Source organism: Polyergus mexicanus, unplaced genomic scaffold (genome assembly GCF_030449975.1).
Source record: "Polyergus mexicanus isolate NDT 795.1 unplaced genomic scaffold, iyPolMexi1.0 SCAF_6, whole genome shotgun sequence".
In the NCBI taxonomy this organism is placed as follows: Eukaryota; Metazoa; Arthropoda; class Insecta; order Hymenoptera; family Formicidae; genus Polyergus; species Polyergus mexicanus.
The window spans coordinates 8,043,792-8,070,383 of NW_027223326.1; the positions used below are offsets into that span (position 1 = coordinate 8,043,792).

A 26,592-nucleotide genomic window follows, 5' to 3' on the forward strand; every position below is an offset into this window, starting at 1 on the left:
CATTATCTCTATAATATTAATTTTAAGAAGAAAAAATTCTACTTTTATAAAGTTCTTTAAAATACAGTATTTAAAACAGTTTAATTATAAAATTAATATATTATCTTAATTAATTATTGTGTTTATAATCTGCAAAATATAATTTTACATTTACATATAAATTTACATATGCTAATTGAGTATACAAACTAAACCATAATAACTCAAAAATTATATTAATAAAATCTATTATTTTTATAGATTATTTAAAATTTTACTATGTTTCCATAAACAAAATATATTATATATTATATTATATCCAATCGAGTAATCTATATATATATATATATATATATATATATATATATATATATATATATATATATATATGAATTGTAATTATAGCTTATATATAATCTGATGCTTTTAATTCTATGTCGAACTGAATTGAATATATTTATCACAATACTTGGGTAATTATTTTACTAGTACATACTCAAAGTGCAATTAATTAAAAATTTAAAATCTTATCTACGTTTATCAACATTTTTGTGTGATCAAGTTTAAATATAACATATAATAACAACATAAAATATTATTTTGTACATTATAGATAAATTATCAAAAATTAGATACAGTCTCCGTATATATGTATATATATCATATATATTTAATCAGATATATTATTTAAATTTTTCTAATGGTATTTTAATAATTACCATGTGCAATGTTATGTCATTACGATGCTACGGTTCGCAAAGATAAAGAGATTCCATTAGTCCGTTTCATTCCAAGCTAATTGCTACAAATTATGATAAAACATATATTTACAAAAAGATCGTAATTCTTGTGTATTTTTATTATTACTAAATTACACATGCAAAAACATTTATTTCTAACTATAATCGCGACTATTAGTATTTTTAATTTGTCAGAACGAAACAATCTCTTAACATTTTTTCTCAGTCTATTTCATTGTCAGTTCTCCCCAATGTCAAGTAACAACCGTAAAAGAAATAGATAAGCAACGCAAGATGTGTTAAAGATACATGATTAAAAAATATTAATAATACAAACATGTAAAATAAGAGCTGTTAAGAATACGTTGTAAACAAATCGGTCTTTGATGTAATTTTCTTGATCACTGGTAAAATATTTATCGAAGTGTATTGACTTTCCCCATTGCACAAAGGTATTTTCATGTCGGGATTATCAAGACTTTTGATTGCCTCTTGCTCTTGCTGCTGTTGTTGCTCATTGAGCATCCGTACAGCGAACGTTAGCGATAACATTATCGTCGTCATCCCGATAATACCAAGCAAATACATCGACACTGTCTGTACGACTGGTAGTATTTGTAGTATTAACTTTAATAATATATGAAGATAAGTCGGCAAAGACTGAACATTCTGAAAAAGATTTAAATTTATTACATGATTTGCTGATTGCATACGATAAAAGCAAATAACACTATATCATACATATTCTATTAATTTATATTTTTTACTTAAATTATATAACATAAATTATATAAACATATACATATACATATACATATATAAACATATACATATACATATATACATATATATATATATATATATATATATATATATATATATATATCTTTCTACTCATACACATATATTGTATTATATATGTGATGGGAGGAGAAGATAACTATATTGAAATCGTATATTAAAAAAAATTAATGTAAACAAAATTAAAAAATTGATAAGTACAATAAAAATGAACGAAATAAGTTATACTAATAATGTAATTTAAATTTGTAAATACACACAAAGAGAGTTTAATATAAATATCTCAGAGAAAAACTCTGACATTATGGAATTAGCCGATTAAAAATATAGATTAAAATTTTGTTCTACATTTGAATGTAATCAATAATCAGAGATTTCGTAATTATTTTTATTAATACACGTGTTTGAACGTTATGCAATATTTTTTTTATGGTAACGATGTTGCTTAACAAACCGCAACTAATAGGTACAATAAAAGAAGCGGATTAGAGAAAGTGAATAGATATATAATCCGCTTCATAATTTTCATAGAGAAACGGGATTTTTATATATCAATTGCGAATCACGCAGATTACTCACCAAATCGGACCAACATAAAGGTATCGTAATGTTATTAAAAGCTGCAATCTTAGAGTTGTAGCGTATGGGATGCATTATCAAATTTGTCTGCATTCTTGAATGGAAATATAAGGGTATACCAATTGTCTGAAAAAGTAAGTCATCAAAAATAAGTTTAAAAATTTGCATTCATGTTTATAAATAAACGCTAAAAAATCTAGATATAAAATTTTAGATTTAACTAAATTTATTTTTATTGTACTTCAATTATATAAAAAATTTTTGTTTCTATTTACAAAAATTGTCACATCTAAAAATCATTTCTTAAATCGTATATTTGGAATAATAGACAAGATTTTAATTCAGTTATTTGTGAAGACATTCTTTGATTGATGCTAATGCTTTTATGAGAAAGCATCTGATATCACAAAAATTTAATTTATTGTGCAATGAATATCTAATAATCTTAGGAAAAGTTTTTGCATTAATAGTTACATTTTCATGTACATGCGCCATCCAGATTATTACATAGATTATAACTGTTGCATAAGATTGAAATAATATTGAATAACTAATAAATAACTCTTTCCCGAGTATGTTTTTTATACGCATAATTCTGAAGAATGATGTCACGCGATTGAATAATCTGTACGTAAGACTTATTCAATCTTTTATATAAAAACATGAATAACACTGATGAATACTGATGAATACGAGTTTATTTGTTATAATCGTAAGCTCCAATATTTGCTACCAATAAATATCACTATAACTTTTTTATTTCACTATAAATTTTGAATTTTTACTGACTAAGATTTTTTTTTAATTTTCATGTTTTTAATAATTAATACAATAAAATTATACAATATTAAAATAATTTCTTAATTTTATGATTTGGTAACATATGTCTTAAACAGTATTTTGTTTTCCGAATATCATTGTATTTAATATTATTTACTTGCTGCACTATTGCGAAAGATTCATGCTTCTTTTTATCCGGTTTAAGACCTTCTATATTCTCCAGCAAACTCGGATCAGCATTAAGGAAATGTGGAAGAGATAGTGCCACCGGGATATCTAAAAAAAAAAAAAAAATCAAGACATAAATAATTCATTAAGTTTTTTTTTGATACCATATTTCAAGATAAATCAAATGTATATTCGCAATTATTTACAATGAATGATGAAATATCAAAATTATCACAATTCACGACAAATGCAAAAAAACGAGATGAAAAGTCACTGCATAAATTTATGTCTTTATAGCAATGACGCAACGGAATGTATGTAATGTAATGACAATTACAATTATAACTAATTAAGCGATATCTTATCACAATTTATACGTGTATAATATGTACATACGCATGAAGTGAGTTTATATTTTTAAACAGATATTAAAATAATGTCGAAACAAAATGGCAAAAGAGCCAAGCGCAGAAGAGATTGCGCTTGGCTCTTCTGCCATTTTGTTTCGATATTTGATTTTAATCGATAAGAGCTTTACATTTATATCTTATTAAAATAATAATTTAAAATTAATAGGTAATATGCAAAGAACGTAATAAAAATAATTAACATATAATCATAAATAAAAGAGCTTATACCATTGCAATTTTTATTTAAAATACATCAATTCTAACGTACTATAATAGCAAGGTGTTATATCAGACAATCCTTTTTTTAGACAGGTCTTGTGGCAATAGCATTCCTTGTTCGGATTTTCATCGAGCGGATCAGCAAAGTTACCCTTGAGAGTGTAAAGATATCCTGGCAGGCCACTTTCCGTAAACACTTCTTTCTTGAATATAATCGGTAGCGTTCGACAAAATGCTTTTCTGAATACTCTGAAAACAGCATGCTTATCTATGTATGGTGGGAATATGATACCTTCCGTAGCACCTTGGATCGTGTTGCAAATGCAATTCCTAAAACGAAAAAAGTTAACATTGAAGTTGCTTTATTAAATTGTAATTAAAGAATAGAAAATAAAAAAAAATTAAAATATTAAATATTAAATATTAAATATTAAATTAACATTAAATATACAATAGATATTTTATATTGTAATGTTCGACTGGATGTATTGACTTATCAATATATAAATCTCAATATTGAGACAAATTTAACGTGATAATTAACGTGACTCACAAACACATTAATTAAAATAAAATGAAAAATATATCTAATTATAAAATCTACATCCAATCTACTTTTTTAAGATACCTGTTTTAACTAAATTTATTACAATCTCTTCAAATTTAGAAGTATTTTGAGATATATGTACTAAAATTAAACTTTTTTTATTTATTACATTAATTTTTTAACTACTTTATTATGAAAAAAATTTGAGAAGAATAAGTGCACGCATATTTTTTCAATTATTATGAAAAATTTCAAAAAAAGAATTGTACAAATCGCGATGTCGTGAAAATGCGCAGTAGCTTTCATCGAATATATCGACATTTTAATATTTCCTGGAATAATATTTGTATGGATCGGAATAATTTTATTGACCTTTGCGATTTTACTCATATTTATGTGTATTAGACATTTACATTTGCACAGTCAAAGACATCTTAACATAATGCGTTGTTTGATTTGAAATAAAAATCTCCGTGGATTTTTATACTCATGGAAGTGCTATTTAGCACCTTTGGACAGAATAATACGATACCATCTTTGTGTTTTGTATTCTATTTTTTGTACGTATGTGACTTACTTGACACAATGCAAAAAACGTTATACGGATGATAAAACGTAGAACTTATCAAGTAGAATTTGCTGTTAATCTAAAAAAAAAAAAACGTTCTGTTCCGCAGCAAGATCATTAAGATTATGTTTTTACCCTTTCCGAGTTTCATTGCCTTCTGTTTCAACGTATCCCCAATTCGCCAATCCGGGGCTGCCATTGTACTTGTCAATGCTGAGATATCGTCCTTCTTCGCTCGTCATGTTAGTATTCTTTCGAAGATTTATCGTCACGATATTTTCCCCCTCATCGTACATCTAAATATACAGAAAAATATAATATAGGTTTGATTAAATTTATACCAAAGTTTCTTTGTTTTTATACAAATTTTATATTTTTAAAGACCTGTTGAGAGTGTACAAAGCATCTTTTTCTTTTATAATTAATTTATTCTATTTGTGTATTAATTATTATTTAAAAAATTATTTATTTATTTAATTTTCTGCGACATTGGACATGTAATATTATATGTAACGGGATGGGGAGAAGAGGCATATTATGCTTCATATGCATTTTTGTTGCAAATTGCAATATATAAAATAATTTGCTTGTATAATTTCAAATTATATTTTTAATAACATAAGACAGAAATTAAATTACAATGTTTAAAAAGTAAAATTCAATTTTGAACAAATAATTTCGTTTGTTTAATGATTATTTTAATTAAGCATCATCGCAATAAAACATATACACCATAATAATAAAAATATGATAGATATTAATTCTTTTTTATTTTTAAATTATTCTGATTTATTACTGGTAATAATTATTCTACGACATAATTTCATTTATTATTATTTGCAAACAAATGGAAAATTAAATTAATATATATATATATATGACTTTCAGCAATGCTTCCAATTGTTAAAATCGCGCTGAAATCGTTGCATAAATGTTGCAGTAGATTGGATTTCGTGGATGACGAAGGTCATTAATATTTTTACTAAGCTGTTAATTCTTTGTAGATAAATCCCGTTTGTTTTTGGGTACTCTCTCGTATACGCATACATACATACATAATTGCCAACTTATATTATATTTTAATCATTTAAAAATTATAATATATTTATGATGTGTTTTGTATAATCAACATAAAAAATGTAAAATACATATATATAATATCTGAAACTGGAGGATTCTTTTAAATCTCTCACATACATTTTTGGAATTTATGAAAATTAATAGCATATCAATCAAATAATTATATCGATATACCATAAATGCAATAAACTTTCGCGAGTTATTTATTTGCATTTTTTATAGTCTTTTAAAAATGTTTTTCTATTATTATTATAAATTAGTTTATTAATATAAATAAATAAATTACCTACTTACAAATAAAGATATGAATATTAAATATTGAATCTGTTTTCAATTATTATTCTTTTATCAAATGTAATAATTTTTTCTCGACATGGGCCTGTCGCTAATCAATTATTTTCACAGTTAATAAAATATCATTATAGAATAATGAAATATAAAAAATAAAATTTGATAGATTATTAAAATATTATAATTGCAAATATAACATATAAAAGAGGCTATGAACAGAGAGATATGATAACAACCTTTTCTTATATGTCAAATTCTAAGATTATCAAAGCAACCACTTATAAATCTACTTTCTTTTTTTTATTGCGTATCGTAAGATACGCATTAAAAATTTTTTTAATAACATGTCATATTCGGCATATTGCGATTGTATATTATGATCAATTTTTCTGTATGTGTATAAAAAATTCCGTACTCATAAATAAGCTACTTTAAACATTAAATGTATTATTTGAATTATTAATGCAACGAGAGAAAGATCCGGGAATCATGTCCCTTGAGACCGTATAGTATTAAAAGTCGTTAACACTAACCTCGTGAACCCTGAAACGAACGGGTATAAATAGTGAAAGGATCAGCAACTCACAATAATTGCGAAAAGCGACAGCAGTTCAATAGCCGAGTCTACGACACTATTTAATTTGCTCTTTTGCATTGCCATGTAATCTCGATTAGGATTCAACAAATTTTATCTATTATATATTTAATTTGAAAAATCTCTTAATATGAAAAATATGATAGAAATTAGAAATATGATACAAATTTTCAAAATTTTTCTTTATTGTAATTTTTATAAGATATATTGCTTATAAAAGCAACAATAAATAAAAATTTATGTGATAGAATATATTACCAAGTTTTAGCAAGGAAAGAATTAAAAGAATAAAGATGAATTAATTTTAATAAATAGAAATAAATTCCAAATAACATTTCTCAATTTTGAAGAAATAATATTATGTTATAAAATTGATATCTATGTAATTTGAATAACATAAAAAATATGTAAAATATTTTAATTAAATCGCTTAATTTAATCGTTCGTATAGAACGGTATAACACGAATGTTTACGTCAATACGTACAGCATAAATCCTAGAATTAATGTATTAAATTATTAATGTATGTAGAAAGTAGGAATTTTATTTAATAACACGAGCAAACATATATCGATATTGACCGGTTCAAGGCAACATTCCTGCGATTCGGGCATATCGTTTTGGGCGACAAAAAAATTCTAAAGAAATATCTCCTTTACTTTGATGTTGTTACAAAGATAAATACGTGCAGTAAAGAACCGGTTTCTTTTCATATTCTACAGACAGGTTCTTTTTTTTTTTACAAGATATAGTATGATTATGAATAATCTATTTTAATAGCCACGCCACGACACCAACGATCACGAATAATAATTTTTTTATTTATATTATTTATACTGCGCCAATATAGAAATGAATTGCTACAATGACGTCAGTAGACGTATTTATTTGAAAGGCGCAATAAAATGCGACAAACATCTAAAATCAAATTTTTACATGAGAAATGGGATATATGTAATTTCGAAGTAGCATATTACTTGGAGAATCTAATAACTACAATGACAGTTAATTAATAAAAAATATAATTAGCTTTTTATTATTAAAATCATTTATCATCAAAATGATTTATAGCAGTTTTTCTTGCAAGAATAAATGCTGTAAAAATTGCATTAATTATTAGAGTGCTCGTGTTCTTCTCTTAATCATAATTTACAAAAAACTCACATACATTATTTATTAACAAAGAGCGTCTGTTTGAATATTTAAAATAACTGACGTATTTTTTTTCTTTTAATGCTTATCATATTTAAGAATAATTAAATAAGTTTATCAAAGAAGATTTATTTTTATTTTTATTTTAGTATTCTTTTTTTTACGATTAGGCATAATTGCAAATAGCAATTAATATATTTTGTGTAAAATCAAAAGTGTGTTCTATGAAAACACATCTGAATTCTAACCAGTTTAATCGCTATTTTGTAATGCCGAATAGGCACCACCGTTTATATGACACGACTAAAATAATAACTATTAAAACCTAATAAACTAATAAAACCTTTCGCTTTTGCATAGACTTTGCCTTGACATTCTTGGTCATTGCACTTTTAAACGTATCTTTAAGCACAAACTTCACAAAAATAAATTTTTGTATTCAGTCTTGATAAAGATAGAAATCGTTATATTTTTATATATTTATAATTAATTTTGTCGATAAGAATTAAAATGTTAATAGATTTATCGATTGATTATGCTTACTAATTAAATTGTAAACTATTAATAATTTTTTATTTTTCAATAAATGTGCATTAAAGTGTATTTTTGTTCTAAATTATTAAACTTTCCAATGCTTTAACGATTAGTTTATTCAATAATTTTTTATAGTGCTATGTATTTATAGTGCTATGCATTTCTTAATGCTTTATTTATGATACAAATAAATGTAGATTTATTTACTCGGTCCAGTAGACCAAACTTTTGAAAGTTGATGAAGTTTGGCACGATTCCATTGACCAATCTTATCAGTGAATCCTCATAGCCCCACAAATAATCGTGCACCGAAATATTCAGAATTGATTTGGCACCCATCGCGTTCGCCAGCTGTATTATAGGATAGTTCACGAAAAATCCGGCATCATGCAAAGCGGATAAAACACCCTACGGCAAAAAAAATCTCAACTAATCATAAATAGATTATAACCAATATGTCATTGTAAATAACATGTATTTCAATAAGCAAATTATTATTTTCAATTATCCACAGCCTAAAGTATAATTGTATAAAAAAAGTGACACAAGGTTATCGTCATTATATTAATTTATTGCTCTTTGACCCTACAACTACGTGTGATTATATCACAGACTTCTATATATAGTGGTCTCTGAATTGTACACATAATGTATGATGTGTGCTATATGCATAAAATTAATCAGCGAAAAGAGCGGCAGTGACACTTACTTATTCATTGTTTTGCAAATAAATTGCGTACGAAACAATCGCAATTATAACAGAAAAGGAATATTTTATTCTGAATATACTTTTGCAAACTAAACATTTTGATTTTTCCTGTGCATTGAATTATATATATTATTACATTATAAATTAATTTTATTGTATAAAATTGAGTATTATAATCAAATGACGACATGACATATCTCTAATCCACAAGTGATCATATTGTAGGACAGAAAGTGGAAGACATCGCCCGCGATATTTCAAGTTGATAAAACTCGTATAATATGTAAAATATTTACATTATATCATAGATTGTTGTATTCGTTTTAAACAGCGCTACAATTTTTATCATATCGAAATATCCACATTATTATAAAAAAATTACTTCTCCGTTTGTTAACACAGCTTCTGGAAGCAACTACTAGTCACAATAGGGTTCAGTTTGAACCATTTAATTTGATATATATTTGTTATAATCTATCTCTTTTAGTTTAAAAGATAAAAGGGGTTGGCCACTTTTAATGGGACACCCTGTATACATAAGAATTTTAAGATGTACACATCATTGTGCATATTATTGAAAAAGTTTAGATGGTTTATATATAATAAGATACTTCTACACACAAGTTAAAAAAAGTTTCTGTATTTCTCGTTTTTTAAATGTTATAAAATAAAATTAATTTATAGTGTAATAATATATATATATATATATATATATATATATATATATATATATATAAATTTAATAAACGAGAAAAATCAAAATGTTTACAAACACACACATACACACTTCCTGTTATTAATTTTTTTTTAAATTCTATAAAAAAAAAGAATGTAAATTTACGAATATTTTTATACCTTTTTTATTATATATAATAAAGTATGTTTGCATATTTTTTGGTTATTAATTTTTTTGGAAGAATTTCATATATATATCATATATAAAAAGAGAAGAATCTATATTTCATGAATTTTTGTATCTTTTTTATTATATATGACTATATATCAAATAACTATACGTTTTTAGCAACAATACAAAATAATTAAGAAAATTTATTGTCGGAATTATTTAGTATTAATGCACTAAATAATTTCTCTAACATAAATATAATTTACTACACTTACCAAAAAAGGCACATTTGGGACATTAATTATGTCCTTCTCAACATTGCCAACCGACATTTCGGGTATGTGAACTACCGTTCTTCTGGGAATGTAGCTCATCGTGCCATTATCGTTAAACGTGACGTTATCGTTTATAAGGAATTCTCTGCATCAAATATTATAATGTACACTCGTTGTTTTCTGACAATTATTTATATATATATATAAGTATTTTATATATATATATATATATATATAATATTCACAAATTTCATGTATATAAATAATATTTTATGTTACCAAAATGTATAATAATTATGAATGACAAGCTTACTGATAGACATATGGTCCGATTTCTTGAACTTTGAACTTTTCTTTGCCGCTGAGAAACTCTTCTGGATTGGTAATATTGAATATATACAAGTATAAATAAATATTAACAGGTGGTTTCTTCCACATTGAGAAGAGCAAAGAGTGCGATACCATTTGTAGATTCTATAAAAATAGTAAGTTATTTTTTTAAATATAAACATATTTTATCAAAAAAAGTTATTTTGCAGTTTATATATAATTTAATATCTGCAAGAACTATTTACAATTTATAAAGAAATTTTTTATATTTTTAAAAGTTTTTAATTCATAAAAAGTTAAAAAAATATTTTCACATTTATATTTACATTACATCTTTAACAATTTGCCATACAATGTAATTTTTAATAATTTAAAAGTTTATTTTCATCTTAAAAATAAACTTTTAATGCAATAATTATGTGAAATATAGAATTTCATATAAATGTAACCTATTTTATTATTTTATTATTAAACAATCTGACAAAAATTAATTTTAGCTAAAATGTGCTTTTAATGATAAAATCTTCTACATTAAAATATTTATTATGCAGTCAACATGACATTGAAATCTTCAATACCATATATTATCAATTCCCTAATTGAAGTACATAGTTAAGTAACAATTTTATAATTAAAAAAACGAATCTTTAAAATTAATTTTTTTGTATAGAATAATATATACCATATATAATTAATTATGATTGAAGTTTAATGGATTGTGTAAATCTGTAATTGTTTAATGATTCTGTAATTTTTATAATTAAATTCTAGATATTATTCTATACAAAAAAATTAATTTCAAAGATTCATTTTTTTTTTTTTTTTTATAAAATTGCTACTTAATATATATATATATATATATATATATATAACAATAATAATAATAATAAATTACTATAACATTAATAATGTTATAATATTTTAATGTTTATGTATTATGTATTTTAATATTATAATGTTTTAATATATATATATATATTAAATTACTTTTCTATTTTTAAATAATTGATATGATATTTTAATCTAGAGAAAGAGTTGATTTATTCAATAAGATAAATCAATTTAAACATTTTTTCGTTATCTTTTTTTTTTATACGATCTTTTCTTTACATTTTACTTGCTTTTTTCACATTGCTATTTACATCTTCTATTAATTATATATACTTACATATTCTGTTAATATATTTATGGGATCCACAACGTAAATTACATAAGTTAAAGAACTGCATACGATGCCCACTGCAAATAAGATCATGCATTCTAGAAAAGAAAAATGTACTGTTTAATGAAAGATCGATCCCTTTATATACTTTATGCTATCGCGAGATATTCTGCGAGAATTTCTACATTAATTACAACCAATTTTACTATGTATATGTATAGTGATTAATCTGTTTTCTCAATCAATTTCAAATGGATAAGATACCATCATTAGTAGCTGTCATAATCATTTAGCACTAATCATACATTGACAGTGTGGTCGTAAATTGTTTATAATCAATTTCAATTTATTTTTAGGAAATTTATTATTTAAAAGGTATCCAAAATTATGTATTAATTTATGTATAGTAGCAAAACAATGATAAATATTTATGATAAGTATTTGTAAAGCTATACAAAAAATATGATGCAACATACGCAACAAATTAATAAAAATCAACATAATTTTTATTTGAATTAAGAGTAAATTAAAGGATAATATCTTTATCGAAGACACTATGATTATAAAATAACATGCTAACCGATTTAAATATAAATTTGATATAAGTATAACAACTATATTATGCGATTTTATTGCTCAATAAACTTCATATGTATGTGTTCGCATTTTTCATTTTCAACGACATTAATTCTTGAGACTCTCGGTAAAAACCGTCTTGGGGCCGATAATTATATAACGGTATGTCGTTATGATAACGTATCGACTTTTCGTATTCGTAACACATTTCTTACAATTATATCACTGCTTAAAATTATATAATTGCATGTCTTGCATTACAAAAGTTATGTAAAGATATATGCTATGTGGTGATCTATTTATTGTATTATTAGCAACAGTAAAAATCATAATATATATAAAATGATCAAAACAATTATCTTAAAAATAAATAAAAATGTAGATTAAAGCATCATAAATGTCAATATAATTAAAATTAAATTTGAGAATTTAATTAAAATGTTGACATATAGGTATATATACTGTATATTATACATATATATATTTTTTCTAAAATTAATAATATTATAACTTTTTATTGCAAACTTATGTGTTTAATATTCAAATTTTAATTAATTTTTTTAATCCTTTATTGATGGTACTAAATGTAAACTTTTGTATGTGATATAAACAGTAAGTTTAAAGTAATATTTTTTCTCAATGTTTTAATCTAAATTCTGGGACATTTTATTATTTTAACCTGATTACATTAAACATCTATTCACAAATTCTTTTCTGCTCTCCTTTCAATTAGATCCATCTCTTAAAAATTTATATAACATATATGATAAAACGGATAAATATATTTGGCACATGCAAAAAATATAATAAAGCTTTTTTTACTCATAATTTAGAATATATTATTTTACTTTGACACATTTATCGATCAAGAAACTGGAAGCATACTAAATATTAGGCACGTTAAGTTTAAGATATATTAACGCATACAACTGATTTTCAGTATACGAGTTATGTAAATACGAGAATGTTGAAAAAATATTGGATATTGTTGTAATTTTTGTTTATTATTTCGCGCTTCAAAATGTCAAAAAATAGAGTCTTTCGGCGCGTATTTCCCCATCCATTCCTCTTCGATTTTGTCTGATCATCGGAATTTGGTTCGGCACTATCGGATCGTTGTGTGCGTGCGTGACGCGTGATACATGCAACGATTTTTTTGTATTTGACTGCCGGTTTATCAAGATAGCGTTCAACATCTTGCATGACCAACAAAATCTTTCAAGGTAAGTTCACCGAACGCCGAAGAAAATAGTGAGAGAAAGGATATAAAAATACAAATTTGTTTCTACGATATTAAATAAATATTGCCTACTTATCTTGGCAATAACATAAAAAATTAGAATGGAAAAAGATATTTTGTAGTTCTAAAGTATCGATAATTTTTAGAATAATAAACTCTAATGCTTGATTTTAGAAATTTCATCAAAATTTTTAAGTATTAATGTTTTCAAATTTTCGATAAAAAAAATAAAGTTAAAGAATACAAAATTTTTTATACTTTTTTTAGCACATTATTTTAAAATTCTAAATTTTTGGAAAAATATATAAATACAATAAATTAAAAAATATATAAAGTTTTTTAAAAGTTTTAAAAAAATTCACAAAACCTTTAGTTATTAGTCTATTCTAATATATGTATATCTGTAATACATAATTTATAATATATAATTTGTATCAAAATATTTTACTTATGTAACCAAATAAAAAGAAATAGGTTTATTACACACAGACTTCTATATAATATACTAGACTGCTAACAGGGATATGACAAGTGAAGCCAGGGCAGTCATTTACAATTGGGCAACATATATATGTGTATATATATATATATATATATATATATATATATATATATATGTATATATATATATTTCTTATAACAATTTTTTATTAATTATATACAAACATTTATTGTTATACTGTATTATTTATTTAGAATAATTAAATATATATTAAATAGTAAGTTTCTAAAAAAATAAAAGAAACAGATTATATGTACTTACTGAAAAAAAATTAATATTTCTTTAGAATATCTACTTGAACAACCAAGTATGCTACAAGTCATTGGCATTTTTATTTTTATATGTGCACTGTACATATACCTGATATTTTTAGTTTATTTTTACTTTTTAAAATGTTTCAAACGTATGTTCTAAAAAATGAATAAATGACGTTTGAATGACATGAATCGATCGAATATCAAATTCTTATATTCTTATATTCGATATTCTGCCCAATTGTAAATGACTGTCCTGGCTTCATATGTTCTTATATAAAATATAGCTGTATTAGCAGTCTAGTATATTATTATATAGAAGTCTGTGGTTTATTATTATGCTTATGCTTAATATGATGTCTTCATTGGTTAAATATAATGCCAGAAAAACGAGATGTCATAGTGTGTTTACTAAGCAATAAATATTATCAGTGATTCTCTATTCGCAGGGTCATATCCACAAGTACAGCATGGCAAATATCCTTTTATTCTTATCTTTTTAAGAGTCATATTTGAAAAGATGTCTAATTTACACTTCAAAAACCTGCAGAATATATTGCTCGAACCTTGAAATGCTATCAAATTGTCATTCTATGCAATCCTTACAATCCTTACAATCTTTTCTACTTAGAAAATTATTACAAAAAAGAAACCAGACAAATTGTATGGGATTCTCTAAAACTTCAAATAAAAGCTTGAAAAATTTTAAATAAAAACTTTTTAAATTTGTCAAAAACACATTTTCAACAGAAATCAAATTTTTAAAGCGAGTAATAAATAAAGATATTCTATTCTTAATCCTTAAATACGTTTTACGTATAGAAAGACTTGTTACTCGTTTATAATTCTTTGCTATAAACAAAAGATATTAAAAGGATTTTTATGATCAAAATAAATAAACTAAAACAAAATATATTAAGAACAACAGCCTCTGAGCAAACCTTGAAAGATGAAAGTTACTCGGTCTGGGCTGTAGGATAAATAAAGATTCTTTTTTATAAAAAAATGTTTCTGTTTTGTTATTTATATTCGATGTTTGACCATACATAAAATTTATTACGCGCTCAAACAAAGAAAACATCAGAGTTGCATTTTATGATGAAATATGTAAATAAGTATAAAATGCGTTTTGAACACACTCTCTTTTACTTTAAACATTTTATTTTCTGATAAAACTTTTTAATTACATATTTTGACTGATTTTGTTTAGCATTATGGTACAAGGGTTATTCAAAACTCAACCTCCGGTAGGATTGTAAAATAAAATAAGCAAATAAGAGAAATACATTTTATTATGCATAAAAGTTATTTATATATATATATATATATATATATATATATATATATATATACATATACACTACTTTTCGACATAATTGCCATTTGAATCTCAGTGCCCTCGTATTATTGCATCCCTAGCCATACTTTCATGCGTGTGAACAGATGAAAATCATTCGATGCAAATTCCGGATTATAGGATGTTCGAAAAATCCCCATCGGAATTTCTGAAGCAGTGCAATGGAAATTCGACCACTTATCCTATAGCCCGGACCGAGTAACTTTCATCTATTTACATACATGAAAATGTAGCTAAGAAGCAATTCGAGAGCAATGAGGAGCTGATGAGCAGTGTTAGAAGTTGGCTAAGATTTCAATTTGTCGACATTGTATTTTTTGATGAGGGTATATAAAAGCTTGCGCCATGCTATGACAAGTATCTCAATTCGGATAGTGATTATGTCGAAAAGTAATGTATATATGTAAGTAACTTTTATGTATAATAAAATGTTTTTCCTGCTTATTGTTTTATTTTGCAAGTCTATCAGAAGTTGATTTCTGAGTAACCCTTGCACGATAATTATTAGATATTATGTATCTCAAGCAATATATAGTATACCCTAAGATGTATGATCTGTAGTAGATAGCGACTTACCTTGACTCGGATTCTGTAATGTTATCTGTAAAAGATAATATAAGAAGACAATCGAGGTCATTGCCTTCATTCGAAATCTTCGATTTGACCAAGCCGTCGTTATTAAAGATTCGTACGACGCTGTGATCGCCGATCTCACGATAAAAGATCGATATGCATTTATTACGCACGTTCGTGTTCAATTTCATTATGAATCTTTTACGATTTTATTGTGATATATGATTTCTTACAGCAGATAAAATTAAAATAATATTTGTTTGCACAAATTTATATAAAAGATCTATAAGATAAATATTTTACAATATCTGCTATTGCGGCAAGCTATGCCATTTTTAAATAGAATCAAAGTTAATACGAATCAAAGTAAGATTTATATAAAATAGTTTAGTCACACTTGTAATATTTATGTGAAATAAATTTATCCTATCAGTTTTATTGGTTGCTTTCATAGAAAATATGTAATATTTAATAGAAAATATATAATATTTTATACAAAATATGTAATGTAAAAAACAAGTTATATAATTATCTGTAATTAGTAAATAAGCAATCTAAATCCAATTTCCAAAATATCATGATTTAATTTATGAAACAAAGATGGCATGAATGACGTATAACGTATATCATATTTCAACTTGCTCGGTGATGTAATAATCATAATTATCATCATCATTTTTAAGCGGAATGTGCGTCCTTACATTATAAATCAGACATTACTCACTTTTAAATTGTTGCAATGCGATCACAGATTTCATGGCTGCGACCCGATTCCTTTCGTTTTATTGTAAATTATTCCCCTCTTTACCTTGATTGTAAAATCCTGAAATGAATGTAGGACATTATGCAAATCAAGAATATAAATAATAAACCAAGATTAACAATATACAAACTATATGTAAGAATGCTACGTCAAACTGGTTAAATATATTCATTAACATTTGTTAAAAATGTTTGTACTTTTCTTGGATCAATATATAAGAAATAATTTCGAAAAAGAGAAAGAGAGAGAGAGAAAGAGAAAAGACCGCTCACCTATCAAATTTGTTTTATGTTTTCCTTTTAATTAAATACATAATCGAAAAGAAATGACTAATTATAAAAAGAAAACTCTTTCCTTATTGATCGCCTCAATATACATATAATCTCATATCTTCGTTAATAATTTATTTTAATAAAAAAATGTCAAAAATTATCTAACTATTATTAATGAATGGATAGCTTTAAATAAAATTTTAAATAAATCTATTCGGTTCTTTTTAACTACGTGACCGTATGACCGCGCAGCACTGTTTGTTCATACAATTGATTCATACAAGTAAATTTAAACAACATTCTCCATAAGTTTGCCGATGCTAATAGCATGTTGTTCATATTTACATAACAGTCACATTTCTATCCTTTTCTTTATAAACGTCACGAAGATTTTTCCTTATTTTGCTTCTCTAGCGAGCTGACTTACGAGACGACGATGTCAGATTACGCCATTATGGAATACATCTTGAAGATATGTATCGGAAATTAGCAATGTAAATATTAATTTATCCATTTTTTGCATCTGCGATTTCTCATTTTGCACAATCATACATAGAAGCATAAAATATATATTTAATGTAGCTATCTAATATTGAATATAATATTGCCACGTATAATTTATTACGCAAATATAATAATTATTTATTTTAATGACAAAATATCTATCGCATGTTTTAAATGTTAAAAACTATAAAATAAAAAGTAAAAATAAAAATAAAAAAGTAATTTTGTTAAACTATATTGTGCTTTATGTATATAATGATATGTATAATGATAATGATGTGTATAATTTATGATTAATATCTTTTCAGAAATAAAAAAGAAATTGTTAAATTGTATTGTGCTTTATGCGTATAATAATATATAATGATGATGTATATTTAATTTATAATTCATATCATTTTATATTGATATAAAAAAAATTATAATAAAGTAAAAAAACAAAAAAGAATTCAACTTTGAAAATTAAAATTTTTAATAAAACAATAATTGCTAACGTTAAAATAGATGCAACGCAATATATGCTTAATCAAATTATTTTTACTTGTGTACAAAGTACATTTATATTTCTTGTTTCTTATAATGTTAAAGATTATCCACACTTAGAAATTCTGATTACAATTATCTCCCATTATATGACCACATAATCTATTAGATAATGAATACATGAATAATCGTTATTCATATATCACAGTTCAATAACAAAACATAAAGCGTAAAGCATCATTAATTCACGTCATCAAGTTCATGATTAAGTTCACGATCAACAATGAAGGCTTATTCTCGTATGCATTTTGCCAATTAAAAGCATTGCTAATTATAAATTCGCGGAATTCTTGTTAATGAACCTTTTTCTTAAATTACATCTCCAAAATTATATAATATAATATGTTTTTTAATTTTTTTTAATTTTAATTTTCTTTAATGTTTTTTAATTTTCATAATAAATCTTGTTTTTTATATATAATTTATATAATTTTTATATATAATTAAAGATTTATTTATATAATTTTCGATTCTTCAAATAATTCTTAAATTATCATTTCTGTTACTGATTGATAATATATTAAATATTGTACCAAAAACAGAATATATCAAATATTAATTAAATGACTAGGCAATAACCAAATCATTTATATGAAACATATAATATATGATACCACACACATATGATACCATATATATATATAAACATATATTTATTTATTTATTTATTTATTTTTTTTTATTTTATTTTTTTTGCAAGGTCCGCTTTACACACATTTTTGTTCGAAATAATATTTATGAGTATAGAATTCAGTTTTTATAAGTAATATAAGAAATATTTTTGTAGTAATTTTAAATATTTAAATATATTTGTATTTGTGATTAACTGTGTATAATATTGGTTATAGCACAAAAAATTTTTAAATAATTTTATCTTGAACCTGTTAATAGAGAAATATTTCTCAAAAATATGCTTATATTGCTAGTTATATATAAAGATGGTGTTTAAAGTATATTGACATGACAAAGAACCGTGTCAAGTGTCAAGATCCTGATTTATGTGCTATTGTCGAAGCTAGTCGGAAAGAATACTCGACATCTTTCGAAATCAATTAATAATAAATGTATGTAAATGAATCTATGAAAAAAAGTTATTACTATATTAAATGCCATTAATCTTCTCGTGAATACATAAATCTATAAACTGTATGTTCATAAACTGTATATGTATAAACTTGTAATCAGTATTAAATGTCACTGTTTAATAAATATTTATATACAATAATATAGAAATCACATATATATATAAATCAGATGATCACTCTTATTATTATCATTAAATAGATATATAAAAAGATGCTAAGTAAGATAATAGACATATATTACAAAATTTGAATTCTCTTGGATTTCTTTATTAATATATTTCGTATCGATGAGTTTTACGATTCAGACGATTAAGTTTTTATTTTTAAGAAAAACATGAAATAATTTATACCATCATTAGAAGATAAATAATTATTATGTCTAGTTATCTTGTTATCGTGCTATAACTTATTGATAATCTATGTGATCTAATGATTTTAAAATGCTAATCATTGCTTATGCTTATGTTAATCATGTCTGTTTTAATGTAACATGCGAGCAACGTATACTTTTTTATTAATAAATTGTTTTATATATAAAAACATTTATATTTTGTTTTACAATATAATTTACGTTGTCTTTTTGTTTTTATAATAATACAATCTTATAAATTTTTTAAAATATATTTATTATTATTTATATATAATCATATATAAAAGAAACTCGGCAATATAAACGTCAAAATATAATCACGATTTAAAAGTGTTTGTAGTTTTATAAAAATGTAAAAAACCTATATCGGAAATTACGTAAAATTTTAATATCTTGCAAATTTTATATATAATTATGTTTTATTAATAATAACATAAAAGTATTAAAATGTGATTATAACGAATTCTGGCCTTTAAAAATGCAACTTTAATCACAGCAATTTTAATTACACTCAAGTAAATTCACAATCAAATATTTGAATACGTGTTTGGTTAATATTTACAAATAAAGAAATCTTATCATAATTATACACACACATAATGTACTTAATCGTTGTATAATGTATACTCAACCGTTTTATATCTAATTGCTGTTGCAATTTATTTATATTTTGCACAAAATCTATTTAATATTTTCTCACACTATTTGGTATCTCCTTCGCTGCCAGAAGTACATTTTACAATTAGAAGGAGATTGATCTTTGACTAGGCCATATCATATCAAGGACACAAGTTTTATACGATGTCGAGCTTTTATGGTTCTTTACTGTTCGTTATTATTGTTTATCAAATTCAATAATCTTTTTGTGTGCGCTAATTACATGATCTGAAAAAAGCGCTGTGATGAAAGAACAATTATTATACAATATTTTATTGTGTAACCATTCGTAAACAACAAATAAAAACAAGAAAAACAAGAGCGTTATTCTCGAGCACGATTATTGGGTCGTTACGTGTTTTTGCACGTGGTTGTACTAAGGTATGTTATATCTGCACAAGACACCGATAATTGTCGGTAGCGTATACGAACTAATCCTTCAGGACATAAGATCGTATAATGAGCGATTGCGCGTAACTCTAACAGATAAAAACATAGTATATTTAGCTATTTCATTTGCATTTTATATGCGAGTAATTCAAAGAAAATATAGTGCAATTTACACGCACACTCACACGCGCTCACATACCAAGAGATGCAGAATATGATATTTATACATACGATATTAATGATTTAAAATTATGTAATGTATTTATCCGTACTAGTATAATAAAGAAATTTAAATAAGTACATTACAGAAGAGAGATTATAATATAAAGGGTGTTCGACAAGTAAGTAATCAAACGAAAGATTGGGTCAAACCGAATCGAAAAGTCCTAGACCATTTTTGTTATAACGCTTAATGAAAAAGTTATTATTGAGTAAAGTCTAGTTAATCAGCGTCGATCTTTAGCCGGGCGCATGTCGGTGAATCGCGCGCCTGATAGTATGCGGAGGGGCACACATTCCTTTATTAAGCGTTATAAAAAAAAATGGATCAGGATTTTTCGACTCAGTTTGACCTAATCTACTTCTATGTTTTGTTTGGTCACTTATTTGTCGAACACCCGACGATATATTTTTTCTCTTATTGATTTAATTACAATATAATAAGTGCACTGCAATTTGTTATCGTACAAATTATTCTATTTTTTATCGGTTACATCTCATAGCAATAATTAGTAATATCATCTCGTACTTATATCACGCGCTCAAAATATTTTTCCCATATTGAATAATTAAATAATATAAATTTAAAAGTATTAGAGAGATATTTTGAACGTAATATAACTACGAGATAATATCGCTTATTTTAGCTGAGAGATTGGTTCGATAAGAGAAGCAGAACTTTTGTATAATAATAAATAAAACAACCGCGTGCGCGCGTATAGAAGTATTCTAGCAATAACGATAGCGAAACGCTTCATAAAAAAACATATTTCATTATTACATATAACATAGTGTGGATATATAATAAATAATTCTGTTAATTAAACTCATTAAAAAAGGTTAATCTTAAATCATCTAAAATATTTAGATTTCTTTATCCGCTAAGAGTCTGAGAGAATTTATATTAATATCTTAAACACGTTTAAAAACATTCAAAATGTTAAGATATTATCTACTTTTTTGTTTCACGTGTTTTAATTATAACAATTTTATCATTATTTGTTCAACTGATAAAGGGATAAATATTAAATATGAAAATTAATTGAATTTTTAAATGTTATGACAATATTCTTAAAATCGGGACGTTACACGTATATGTATCTTATAAATATCTATCTTTTCAACATACACGCATATGCGAGGAGCGTCTATTAAATAATCGGATTGATTTTTTAAATTTTTTAAGGAGTGCCAACTGTCAAAAAATGGTGATTATCATCGCACGTAAGCTTTATGAAATATGTCGATTAAAAAAACTGCCATATTCGCTTGATTCGAGACTGCTTTTGTTAAAAAAAACCTGTTTTAAAAATTCCAATGAAAGGAATTTATTACCATTTGGCTCTTTACAATTTTAAAGTCCGATTATTTAATAGACCGCTCATATATGTGTATATATATATATATATATATATAATTATATATATCTATTTTATCTTATAACATTTTTATACAATAGAAAGAGAGCAGAGAATTACGCACTTTTTGTTTGCTGCAAGGGATGCACCAGCAGGCCGCGCGAGATAGTGTTATCTACGCAACAATGGGATTGACACTTTAACGGAAAAATCAAGGTTCACTTATCACAATTATTTTTGAGTCCACGCGAAAACAAACTTGATGAGGATTAAACGAAAAAAAAAAAACATTCACTGAAGCGCCGTTTATTTTGAAACTAACGAATAGAGAATTTCGGAAAAGGCGATAGAAAAATACTTAATTTGCCGATTGTATACTTTCTCGGTGAGTCGCCGCTGTCGTTGATATAATTTCCCTCTTTTCCAATCGTACGTATAATGCATACGAGACCTGTGTGCGGTTCTCTTTATACCGTCGTTGATGGTAAACCTACTCCCCCCACCATTCCTTTTAGATCCAGTACAGCCTCCGGTTGTAGCAATCGTATATACTATTTCATTTATTCGTAATGTATTCATATTGGAAGCCTATAATTGTGATTGTCATTGAAAACTATAAATAGAATGTTTTATGCATATATATTTAATATTAGTATTTACTATTATTTGCGTAAAATACATATATTTTAGATTACATAAAACTAGATTTTTACTATTTGGGAATTTTAATTTAAAGTTGTAAAAAATCAAAGATTTTTCAGATAGATATTTCTTATAATATTACTTATTACGTTTTATTTGCGAGCAATCAATGTTTGCCGTTTCTTGTATGAAAAATCAGGTGTTATCACCTGTCTTTCTCGTAACGTTTTACTACCGAGAAGAGAGTGATCACATTCTTACCATCCTTGTGTGAGAAAGGATGGCGTAAAAGAATATAAAAAAATCCGAAACTGCTTATGGGCAAGTCCCAAACAACAGTACCAAAAAGACATTCATAAGGCTAACGCGTGAAATCTGCATTCCAGTCAAGTTTTGATCGCCTTTGTACGTTTACACGTAAATTGGAAATATGCAGGCGTTTTACAGATATTAGTACAAGAGAAAATATCAGCTGAATGATTGAGATTTAATTAACAATCAAATAGTATTCTAGCATTACATATTACGCAATTTCTAGTATTATTATATTAACTGTCAGATCATATTGATAAAGGCATACATTTTTTGATCATCAAATATCAAAAGGATATTTTATGCGCGCGAAATGGCGGAGTCATGTAAAAATTCGACAATCATCCCGAGAAAAATTGGACATAATCGTATATGATCATATATAATTATATCCATAAATTAACGCGATTGTATATGCGCATATACAATCGCGCCAAATTTTGAATATTTATTAATCTTACATACATATTTAATATATAAGTACTTATATAAATTCATTTTTTTTTTGGATTCCATAATATTAAGACTGGTTTATCACACCGAAAAAAATCTGTTTTTTAAAATTGCCAGATTTCTTTAAGTCTCAAGAAATCTGCGCAACGTATGTTCAACCTCACACAGCACACTGGCAGGAACAAATCAAACAACGAGAGATTGATAGCTTTTTACTTCGAAGACTTTGAACAGACTTTATTCAAATGGATATTGAATCGATCTATGGATGTGCAAAATATTTGTTATTACAGGTATGATAAAAGAAATCTGTAAAAAAAGCGCATAAAGATGTATTAATTGTCTTAATGATTAGACTTTTGCGCACTGAAAGCTCGAAGCAATATTTTATTTAATAGAAATATTTAAATCAATAATTTTGGCGATATTTAATATCATATAGGCTGCATTCATTTTACTTTTTTTTTTTTAAGTTTTTCGGTACCGTTATGACTGTCTTACGCTGGAATTCGCTCGCGTGCCCTCACGCAAACTTGCAAAGGCAAATAAAAAGGTAGCCTCAAAAATTCCTGTTTTTAGCGCTATTCAGAACCACGACGAGAATGTAGCAAAATAATGGTTCCCTTCTTTTTGTTTTCTTTTTTTTTTTTTTTTGCATTTTTATCTTTTATATTTTAAAATTTTTATATATATTTTTTATTTTTATATTTGTTTTAATATTGTCGAGGGTTAATATATTTTATATCTTTTTTCTTAATAATACGTTTTGTAAAAAAAAAAAAAAAAATAAAAGCAATTTTTGAAAATTATGTTTTTTGTCCTTAACCTTTGCTATTTCTATAATATCTTTGTAATCGAGTTTTTTTATCACTTCCTTCTCAATTGAAAAAATTGCTATCCTATATCTGGTTAAACGAGATTCTTTAAGCGGGCGACATTGAGCTGGGTAAGAGTGATCATCAATTTTCACTTGTTTTTGAATACTTTAAAAATTATTGGCGCTTATTAAAATTTTACATCTTTCAAAGTTTGAGATTATAAAAAAAATGTCAATTAAAATGATTGCGCGCGCATACAATATTCGAGAATGTCTACAACATTACATTATTCTTGAAAATAAACTAAGAAGTATTGCTTTTGTAGATATTTGCAATTATTGATAAGCTGTTTTGTTAAAAAAAAATTAACGGGTGTAATATGAAATTTGTCGGGTATAATATGAAACTCTCAAAATTCTCCAAACTTGTCAAACAAACAATTTGAAACTTTTCGATTAGAAATAATTATCTATATTACATGTGCATAAAGATATTTTGCAGTACTTAGTAAAACATAAGTTTATCTTATTGAGCTGATTGATCCCCGCCATTATATTTGATAATGACGTATGCAAAACCAAATTTTAGTTTTAAATCAGAAATAGATTTGAGTTAGGTTGTATTTATCTTCCGGAAGTGGAGCCCCCCCCCCCCCACTGCGTCCACGCATATAGTTTCTCATTCATGCAACAATTGTGCAACACTGACTTTGCTGCCTCTTCTATTCTGCACAATTACCAAAAATTGCCCTTTTCCACTTACGCATTTAATATATAATTATTCCAAGCAATTAACAAATAATAAAAAAAGTTAACATTATTTATTTGCTGCAATTAATTTGTGCGCGAATAACTTTTCGCTGTGTCAAAAAATTTATTAATTTATTATTATTCTCAACGAGGCTCAGAAATTCGCGTAGTTGCATATTGAAAGCTTTCAACGAACTGCGAGGAAGTGAACCCGATTGTTGACAAAATATCAATAATCATGTAGCTATGTTTCAAATAATGTAAATAAAAACTTGTTTACTTAGAAGATTATAAACAGACTAGTATAACATACATAAACACGAGTGCTCTTAATATCAGTTTATAATATCGAAAGAAAAGCATTAAAAAAAAAAAACTTGAATTTGTTATATCTTCTAAACTAATATCGTCCACTATTTAATTCTTGCGGGATATTACTCAGAACACTTTTCTCTACTTATTTAATAATTTACAAAATTATAGAAATCGGGGGTATCTCTCTGTCTCTATATTATTATCCAAATGTTAACTTTAAATATCTCAGAAACTATAAAAGACCGCCGGTTAAGTTATAAGGAAAAGTTACTCAGGATCATGTTCTTGACAACTAACATTCTATTAATTTGATTGAATAAAAAATATTTAAAGAATAATCATATAAAAAATACATGTCGTTTATATTTTATATGTCACATATACATATAATAAACAGAATTCTCTCTTGAATTTTGTCGCAAATCATATATTATGTAAAAAAAGTTTTAACTTTTGAACTTATTTATGCATACTTGTTATTGGAATCAAGCAACAAAAAAAGTTTGCACACTAATTATCACGTTTCGATTCTTATAGATTCCTAATTTAGTATCAATGGAAAAAATATTGCCAATTTACCATATTATGAACACATGAAGTGGTGTTACACAGAGATGCACGTAAATATAACATTTATAAACGCATTGCATTTCTCTCTAGCTGATTATAAACTAAAATGAAAACTAAATATCATGAATTTATTGCGTTTATTATCAGAGGCAGTATTGACTTTGAAGCATTTTTCAAGCTTTGGTTGAGAAAATGGCATATTCATTAAATTAAATTGTATATAATTATATGTAACAACTAGGCAGCATGGGCTAGTCGCATGCTAATTGTATGCTTGTATTATCGAGAAGTTGGAGAATTGCCA

General features: G+C 25.3%; 1 protein-coding gene across 2 annotated transcripts; it reads right to left on the reverse strand.

Moving 5' to 3' along the window:
• Positions 1-404: 404 nt before the first annotated feature.
• Positions 405-22,937, reverse strand: LOC138934123 (scavenger receptor class B member 1). 2 transcript variants are annotated; one of them, XM_070297562.1, is made up of 12 exons: positions 22,808-22,937; positions 22,554-22,604; positions 16,993-17,091; positions 11,773-11,864; positions 10,588-10,748; positions 10,275-10,419; positions 8,651-8,851; positions 4,927-5,087; positions 3,726-4,006; positions 3,037-3,155; positions 2,100-2,225; positions 405-1,388 (listed from the first exon to the last, which is right to left on the reverse strand). In XM_070297562.1, the coding sequence occupies exons 3-12, from the start codon at positions 17,024-17,026 to the stop codon at positions 1,074-1,076; spliced, it is 1,635 nt and encodes a 544-aa protein (XP_070153663.1). In that variant the 5' UTR covers positions 17,027-17,091; positions 22,554-22,604; positions 22,808-22,937; the 3' UTR covers positions 405-1,073. The 2 variants fall into 2 exon arrangements, with proteins under 2 accessions (XP_070153663.1, XP_070153662.1); XM_070297561.1 differs by having other exon boundaries at positions 407-781; positions 1,057-1,388; positions 22,554-22,937.
• Positions 22,938-26,592: the final 3,655 nt, after the last annotated feature.

Coding starts and splice junctions, on each gene's coding strand:
- LOC138934123 (XM_070297562.1), bottom strand. CDS start 17,026: ATGAAATCTGTGATCGCATTGCAACAATTTAAAA. Junction 3,156..3,725: donor TATAACACCTTGCTATTATA/GTACGTTAGAAT, acceptor TTTTTTTTTTAG/ATATCCCGGTGGCACTATCT. Junction 1,389..2,099: donor CTTTATGTTGGTCCGATTTG/GTGAGTAATCTG, acceptor AATCTTTTTCAG/AATGTTCAGTCTTTGCCGAC.